The 8,851-nt window shown below is 34.0% G+C and overlaps 2 protein-coding genes and 1 pseudogene across 2 annotated transcripts in view; 2 read left to right on the forward strand and 1 right to left on the reverse strand.

Annotated features, from left to right (window-relative positions):
- Positions 1 to 899, reverse strand: part of LOC119667288 (uncharacterized protein K02A2.6-like) — a 9,389-nt gene extending 8,490 nt beyond the window's left edge. Inside the window, exon 1 of the mRNA XM_038076579.1 lies at positions 29 to 899. Within this exon, the coding sequence (XP_037932507.1) occupies positions 29 to 899 (871 nt within the window). The remainder of the gene's footprint in view (positions 1 to 28) is intronic.
- Positions 900 to 5,000: 4,101 nt separating this feature from the next.
- On the forward strand, positions 5,001 to 6,658 carry LOC119672096 (charged multivesicular body protein 7-like). Its single transcript, XM_038083063.1, has 4 exons — positions 5,001 to 5,556; positions 5,610 to 5,823; positions 5,871 to 6,080; positions 6,143 to 6,658. Exons 1-4 carry the CDS (start codon positions 5,074 to 5,076, stop codon positions 6,613 to 6,615), a joined length of 1,380 nt encoding a protein of 459 aa, XP_037938991.1. The 5' UTR covers positions 5,001 to 5,073; the 3' UTR covers positions 6,616 to 6,658.
- A 547-nt stretch (positions 6,659 to 7,205) lies between these two features.
- Positions 7,206 to 8,447, forward strand: LOC119676840 (annotated as a pseudogene).
- Positions 8,448 to 8,851: the final 404 nt, after the last annotated feature.

Here is an 8,851-nt window from a genome sequence, read left to right on the forward strand (position 1 = left end):
TATGATGCCATACGTATGTGCCTTATACCGCTAAGTTTTAAATATTTCTCAAATTCTTCTGACACAAACGTTCGCCCATTATCGGATACAATGGTGTCTGGTATTCCGTGTGTTGCAAAAATTTCTCTCATTAACTTGATTGTTCTAATCGCATTTATTGTACTGGTTATTTTTACCTCTTCCCACTTGCTATGAGCATCTACGACGATAAAAAAATTTGTACCCATAAAGGGTCCCGCATAATCAATATGTAACCATGGTCTTAGTGTGGCTGGCCATGGTTTACTTGCTGCAATAGGAGGATTCTTTTTGTTACATGCACACTTTTCACAACGTCTGGTTAACATTTCTATATCTTCATATAAACCAGGCCACCAAAAATATATTCGCGCAACTGCTTTTATTACCGACATGCCCTGATGAACTTCGTGCAACATGTCAAGTATTCTGGGATGTAGTATTGCCGGTATTATTACCTTGGCTCCCCATAACAAACATTGTGCATTTACTGATAGTACCTGGATTTTATTCACAAACGGTTTAAACTGGATGGACTTATATGACAAAACTGTATCTTTTCTTTGGATATGCCACAATACTTTTGATAGTACTGTATTTCTTCTGGTTGCTTGTGCAATGTCATTCGCAGTGATCAAAAACTGTTCTTCAGCCTCATTACAGTATAATATTTCAGGTATTTCCGGTATTTGTAGCTTTACATCATTTAAAGGTAACCGGCTCAATGCATCTGCATTCTGGTGATGTTTCCCTTCTCGAAATTTAGTCTCGTACTGGTAAGCGCCTAACTTTAACGACCACCTTAACATTCTGGGTGATATATGCTGTGATATTGATTTTTCTGGGTTGAATAATCCCACTAGTGGTTTATGATCAGTCATTATTGTAAATTGTCTACCACTTAAAAATTGATGAATCTTTTGCACACCAAACATAATCGCTAGTCCTTCTTTATGCAACTGTGAATAATTTCGTTGCGCTCCCTGTAATGTTCTGGAGCCAAAAGCAATCGGTGCTTCTCTATCATCCAGTAACTTGTGGCCAAAACGACGCCAACTTTATACGGCGATGAGTCTCCGCCTAATATCAGTGGCAGGTCAGCCGAATAATCCACCAACAGATTTTTTGATTGTAGTAGCTTCTTTGCTCGTTCAAAACCTTATATCTGTTCTTCACCCCATTTAAAAGGTATTTCTTTTCTTAATAGTTTATACAGCGGTTCCAATAGATCGCCCTTATTCTGTAAAAATCTATCATAAAATGTAATTAACCCAAGAAAAGTTTGCAGCTGTTGTTTATTTATTGGTTCTGGTGCTTGAGCTATTGTCTTCACCTTTTCGTCAGTTGGCCGCCCTGCTTCTCGGCTTATCTTAAACCCTAAAAATGTTCCTGTACACATTTCAGAGCAGTTCATATTCTATCCCACAACTCTTCCAGAGTTGTTCCGCCAATTAGAATGTCGTCTAATAAATAATCACACCATCTATGTTCTTAGGAACTCCCTCCATTACACGTTGAAAAATACCTGGTGCTGTTGAAATTCCAAACGGTAATCTTGTAACTTCAAAAAGTCCGCGATGTGTGTTTAGTGTAAGTATCCTTGCTGATTCTTGGTCAACCTTCACCTGTGTATACGCTTAATCTAAATCCAGCTTTGTAAACTACTAACAATTTGCTAATATTGCTAGTACTTCTGTATTAGTAGGTAATGGATACGTTTCCTTGCAAAGCATTTGATTCACTGTGCACTTATAATCTCCACAAATGCGTATGCTACCATCTGGTTTAATAATTGGTACAATCGATGTTGCCGACTTACTAAAGAGTATTGAGCGTAGTGCGCCTTCATCTTCCAACTTCTTTAATGCTGCTTCCACCTTGAGTTTTAGAGCAAAAGGCACTTGTCGGTATCGAAGAAATTTAGGTTTGCTTGAAACTGACATTTGTAACTTCACAGGATTTCCCTTGTAATCTCCAAGATTTCCATCAAAAACCGAACTGAAGTTCATCACTTCTACTAGAATAGTTGATTCTATATTGCATAAATTGCTGGTTATACTAATTCCCAAATCGTCAAACCAATTTCGACCAATTAGAGTCGGACCATCACCCGCTGCTACTATCAACTTTAGTTACTTTGTGACATTCCCAAACGAGGCTGGAACTTCAGCTTCTCCACTCAATTTCCATTTGTACCGGTGACTTACCTATCGTAATCACTCTCTTAACTGCTGGGCTACTTTTAGCGAACATTGACCATACATACTCCGTTGTTTGAGTTTCCTGGTATGTATCTAGAAGATTTACTCTGTTTGGCCTTCTCCAATTACTTATTACTTGCTTTTTGAATTTTGTTTTTTTTATACAAGCTCTCTCAATATGTCCAAGCTTTTTATAATAATAACATTCCGCGTCTTTAAATTTGCACTGATCTGACTGATGATTTCCTCGACAATGATAACAATACTGGAGCACGAATATGTTTTACCTTGTTGCTTGAAATTTTATTCAAACCTGGCAGGCTGGCTGACGTTTTAAGTTCCGTCGCATTTTTTTGTACTGTTTCTGATGCAATAGCTTCCTCCTGCGCTATTTTTAATGTTAACTGGTCATTCGCCAGAAGCCGCTTCTGTAATTTCCCGTCGTGAATGCCACAGACTAACCTGTCTCGTAACATTTCATCTCAACATTAAAATTGCAGTCTTGGCTCAATTTCCTTAGCACTGCCAAAAATTCGGTAATTGATTCGTCTTCTGTTTGATACCTCCTATAAAATTTAAAACGGTGAATTATTATATTAGCTGCTGGACAAAAATGACTCGTCAATAGTTTAGTTGCCGCATCAAATGTAAATTTCTCATCTAATATGTTAACCGGTGTGGCGACCGATTTTAATATTAGCTGCGTTTCAGCAAACATGATCCGCTCAATGATCTGGATCATCTTTGCTGAAACGATACGGATCACGTTTGAAAATAATTGGCAACGCATGAAATATGCCAGTTGGGTTTGTGCACAAAATTTTTTGATTTATGTGAATAATTTTGGCGCTAAAAAAATAAGTGAGAAAATTTTGAATACAAAAAATCTAAAAAATGGAATTAAATAAAATCTGTTGAAATGTCTGAAGTATGAAAAGTAAGTTTTTATTTAGTATTTACTTTAAAACTTATATTTAATTTTATAGTAAATAAATGAAAATTGCAGATTTTATTACAATCATCGAGCGAAACTGACTCTTCCATTCCCTTTTTAAATACTAGTTCAAGTGTATTAAGCTCAAGGGATGAAGCGCATCAGCATGGATATAGTGGAAGTTTTGTGGAAACGATCAATAATTTTTCCGTTAAAGATTATTTGATTGGTATTTGCGCATAAAAAATACAATTGCTATATATTAATTATGTTTCATTTTTTAATAGATTTGTTAATAAATTCCAATCAGCGAATGCATAATAACCGTGATGATCACAATCGGACGAGAGCAATGAAGGAATTTTATATATTTTTGTGGTATATGGCAAATATGAATACTTTTTGCGAATTTGGTATTTGTTTTGGCATACCAAGAGCTTCTGTATGGAGAATAATTAAAAAAACTAGTGTTTAGCGTATATCAATTAGACACTAATTTATAAAATCCGCACTTGCTAATAATGCAAAAGTGGAAACTTCGAAAAAATTCCCGTTCGTAATTGGTTGCATAATAAAAATAAAATGTAAAAATAAATGCACCACACCATAGCAAATAGGCTTATTTCAAAAGGAAGCATGACTATGGCTTAATCTTGCAGGCAGTTTGTGATGAAAATGGTTTTTTTATAAACGTGTATGTTGGAGAGTCTGGTTCCTTATGTATTGTTCTGTTTTAATTAAATAAATGTATTCAACTCCATTTATATATATTCATTTCAAATTGATTTTAATAAATTATCAAACTACACTTTTTCAATAATAATGAAACGTAAATAATCGCATTGCCAACCTCATTTGCATTAAAATACGTTCCACTTTTATCTTTTACATACATTCCACATTGAACCAGAAAGTGAACCAGATCAATTGCTGGTTCACCCCATTGTTTTTGTTTTGCATGTAAAATTGAGCGGATCATGTTTGCTGAAACGTAGCTATATTAAAAGTTTCCATCCCACATGAAGCTAGAAAGATAGCTTTTTCTTTTTTGCGTCTGTAATATCTTTAGCTAAAAAGAAAAATTCCATTTGTTCCATATACATCTGCATTTCTCTGACGTCACGTTAAATTGGCTTAAATCTCCGAAATTCTTCGCCATCATTTAACTTTTTTTTTTAAAATAGTCTGCTCACAAAAATAGTTTTATCCTCGTCTCCAATTTTGTTATATACTTTATTGATTTAAAGTTATATAGATTTTACAATTTAATAATAATAATAATAGTTTACACGGCATGGCACGCTTACTCCTTTGACCACAACGACGAACAGCAACGCACTTTGTATTTTACCTTTTTTTTACCTATTTCTTTATACAGAAATAGGTTGCTATGATCGAATATACTACTATTTTATGCCTTTATATATTAATGATTTTGTTGACTATATTTTAAAGTAAGTGAAAAAGCACGGATAATGAAATTTACTTAATAAGTTAAGCTTTCTAGGTAAGCAGCAGAAATGTACTATAAGCGTCTCCTCTGCTTATGACCAAATAATTTTCCGAACAAATAATTTAATAGAAATATTTAATCTAGTTACAGAAAGCGTTTACACAAATTTATTGTCATACTCGAATGCTTTGGAGAAATAAGTGCTACACATAAGCAATTTTTATGATGAAACGCGCAAATATTGAGATGAGCACACTCGGAAGTATTTAATTTTTATGTAAAAAAATGAAAGTTGTTTGATAAACTTAGTATTACTGCAAGCTTGACAACAAGCCGTGCTAAGCAACTTTTGTCGAAAAATTGTGTCTGCGTCCCATAGTTGTTTTGATATTTATATCACTTTAAATAAGGATCGACATAAATAAACGTTTACTTAAATTACAGTTGTGCCAAAACAAATAATACAAATGAAAGATTTGTGTAACAATTCTGGAGACGAAAATAATGCTTCTAAAAAATCATTTCCGTACCCATCGTGTTACAATGACGAGCAAAGAATTCATGCGTTAATGGCGCCTTTCCGCGAACGTCATGTAAATCCAGAAAACTATGATTCGAAATTGAAATTTTGGGAAAACTGTATATTCTTGTATTGTGAGTTTAAAGGTGAACCCAAGTTCAATAAAAAAGAATTACAAGATGTGCTTTCAAAAGGGGTGCATTCTATTTATGCCCTAGATACAGTTGTGGATGGAATGATAAGTTCAAAAAAAATACGATCTCTTCCTGAATATATGTATAATCCTAATGATGGTTGGAAAGGTTGGATTATAAACAATTTTATACGAAAACCATTAGCTTGGGGTGCGCACAAACTCAAATCTAATTTTAAACAATTTCCTGAATTGAATTCAGATGTACAGTATTTTGTACATTTACATACTTTAGATGTAAGGTTTTGTTTATAAATAGTGTATTGCATTATATATGAAAAATGTTGTAGAATTTTTGCAAGGATTTGGAAGTTAAAACTCTTCAACAACAACAAGGCAGATTGGTTTCGTATAATGATTTTAAAGAATTGGTGAATAGTTCCTTGAGTCTTTCTGAAGATGGATTAAAACTATGTTTATACACTTTATATGGACGTGAAAAAATTGGTTTAAAATTTTCTTCTCCAAATGATGTACTATACATTCATTTTATTAAAATACCATGTAAGTGAGTACATAAATTTAAAAGATGTCTACTAATTTTTATATAGCTAGTTCGGATGATAGTATCAATATCACAGAAGCTGATCTTGCTTCATATAACTTAAAAGTTTGCCAAGGAAAATTATTACAGCAAATAAATGAATTGGAATCGGAAGTAAAACAAAGTGAAAATAAAGTGTTAGAATATATTAGCCAAAATAGACGCTATCTTGCAGAACCACATTTAAGAAAGAAACGTTTCTTGGAAAATAAATATAGTATGGTTCATAATAGAATTCATTTAATAAAATATATTGAAATTTAAATGTGTTCTTTACAGAAAAGAGATGTTCTGCTTTACAAAATATCGAGACGTTACTTAATAATATTGCCGATGCAAAAACTAATGGTGAAATACTTCATGCTTACCAATCTGGGTCTAAAGCACTGCAAACCACTCTTAAGGAATCAGGACTCCAATTTGAAAAAATTGATGATATTATATCCGAAGTCCGAGAAACAATGGAAAATTATGAAGACTTGCAGGATTCAATATCTAATATAAAATTAGGTCATTCAGACATGGGTGAAACTATTGGCGATGATGAACTGGAAGCTGAACTGAATATTTTAATAAATAAAAGTCAATCCGAAGAACATGTTAAAAATGATACAGATATTAAAATGGCTACAAAACAAATTAATATATGCAATGAAGATCTATTATCAATGCTCAAAAACTTGGATGTTGAAAGCAATTCCCCACAAAATACCGCGAGTAAAGGTCGTGTTTTGATTAATAAAAATGACTGACTAATGAATTTTTTTTAATTCTCCTGCATACTCTAAATTAAAATCTTTTATTAATAAGTTTGATACAATCTTGATTTGTTTTTGTAAATAATGTAAAAATCAGAAATTGAATTGACAATTTTTTAAAGGAAATGTTATAATGAGAAAATAAAATAGCCATGCAAGCACAAATTTTGAATTAAAGTACTTTTTTAAGTTAGCCGTAAAATGAGTTCATAAGTGATGAACACGCAATATAACAAATCATGGTTTATCATAAGGGATACTTGATATGAACATTACATTCGGAGACAACTACTATCAATTTGTGATGAACTTAATGTTTCCAGAAGTAAGCACGTTATGCTAACAATTATTCCCAATATGGCTCCATGCGTTATGCCTGTTAAACATTTGGTTTTTTAGATGAAGATAACAAGTTTCGATAAACATACTTTCGCTAACTCTGCCAATGTATAATAATGTAATAAGTATTATATAAGTATAATATATATACACTCGGAGTCATAAGTGTACAAGTAGGCAGTACAAAAAACTTTGAAAATTTTTTCCAAAAACTCAATTTATTGGAAACATACTGTTACGTTATCGCCTGTAATGCATGTTCGTCCGAATTGCAGGATTTTGTACAGTGAAAGAAACTTCTTGACTTGAGAATCTACGAGGGCTGCTATATATATTTCTGGCCTAGGCAACACTAAGTATTGCCAAGTGCAATCTGATATTTCCATTGGAAAGGTTGATGTTTTTTAGCATAACATCATTCAGAACGTGTTGTCATTTAATTGTGATTTGTTTTATTTACAGAGACTTGAAAAATGAAAAAAAAATGGAATTAACACTTGGACATTTTCATGCGATCATTTTTCACAACTTTCGACGTGGATTATCACGACAAGAGTGCAATGATGAACTTAAATCTTTATATGGCGATGAAGCACCATCCTATAGCATTGTGAAAAAGTGGTTTAATGAATTCAATCGTGGCCGACGCTCGTTCAACGACGAATACCGTGAAGGTCGTCCGAAAACGGCCGTTGTGCCAGAGAACATTGATGCCGTGCGTGAACTGATAATGCAAGATTTTCATGTGACATACCGTGAGATAGAGGTATCCTTCGGCATTTCTCCCACCAGCATACATTCGATATTGCATGAACACCTGGCCGTAAAAAGGGTTTGTTCTCGTTGGATCTCTCACAATTTAACAATTGCTCAAAAAAAGGCTCGTGTCGATTGCTGCAAAGAAATGTTGAAAAACTGCGTTAGCGGTGCTTCAAAAGACGTTTATAAGATCGTCACAGGTGACGAATCATTGATCTATGCGTATGAGCCCAAAACAACAATCGACCGTGTGGGTCTTCGAAGACGAGCCAAATCCAATGAAAGTTGTTCGTGGAAGAAGCACTTCGAAGCAAATGGTCGCCTGTTTCTTCGGAAAACATGGTTATGTGGTTATGTGGCGACTATTCCGCTTGAGCAATGAAGGACAGTCACTTCTGAGTGGTACACCACAATTTGTTTGCCTAAAGTCTTCGGAGAACTTCAAAAAACGAACATGAAATGTCGAATCATTGTTCACCATGACAACACGAGCTCTCATACATCGGTTCTAAACCAGCGCCTTTTTGATCCGCCAAAACGTCGAATTGATGGGTCATGCACCGTACAGCCCTGATTTGGCACTCAATGACTTATTTTTATTCCCGCACATCAAGAAACATATGCGTGGTCAATGATTTTCGTCGCCAGAAGATGCTGTTGAAGCGTTCAAAAACCATGTTTTGGAGGTGTCTCAATAGAAGTGGAAAAAGTGCTCCGACAATTGGTTTGAGCGCATGCAAAATACTTTGAAAAACAATAAAACAATTTTTGATGATAAATATTCGCATTTTCATTATTAGGCCAGAAATATATATAGCAGCCCTCGTATATGCTGTAGTGGCATATTAACCATTACCACAGACAATGCGTTGTTTGCGATATTTAATGTCTCACACTAACCCGAGATGGTGGATATAAATACATTAATAAAATTAATACCCGAGTTTAAAAGTGATAAAACTGAACTTTACACATTTGTCTCCGCTTGCGATGATGGTATAGGCGTAGCAAAGCCGCATCAAAAAGATTTCTTATTTAAATATATAAAGTCACAGATATCAGGGAATGCAATATTGATATTAGAAAATAAAGTTATAGACAGTTGGAATGAACTTAAGACTCAACTCAAACA

This window comes from Teleopsis dalmanni, chromosome 1 (genome assembly GCF_002237135.1).
Source record: "Teleopsis dalmanni isolate 2A chromosome 1, ASM223713v2, whole genome shotgun sequence".
Classification (NCBI taxonomy): Eukaryota; Metazoa; Arthropoda; class Insecta; order Diptera; family Diopsidae; genus Teleopsis; species Teleopsis dalmanni.

What these genes read in the sequence shown, in the direction of transcription:
- LOC119672096 (XM_038083063.1), top strand. Translation starts at nt 5,074, where the DNA reads ATGAAAGATTTGTGTAACAATTCTGGAGACGAAAATAATGCTTCTAAA. An exon ending in TCATTTTATTAAAATACCAT is followed by an intron (nt 5,824 to 5,870) that starts GTAAGTGAGTAC and finishes ATTTTTATATAG; the next exon opens with CTAGTTCGGATGATAGTATC. An exon ending in TTTCTTGGAAAATAAATATA is followed by an intron (nt 6,081 to 6,142) that starts GTATGGTTCATA and finishes TGTTCTTTACAG; the next exon opens with AAAAGAGATGTTCTGCTTTA.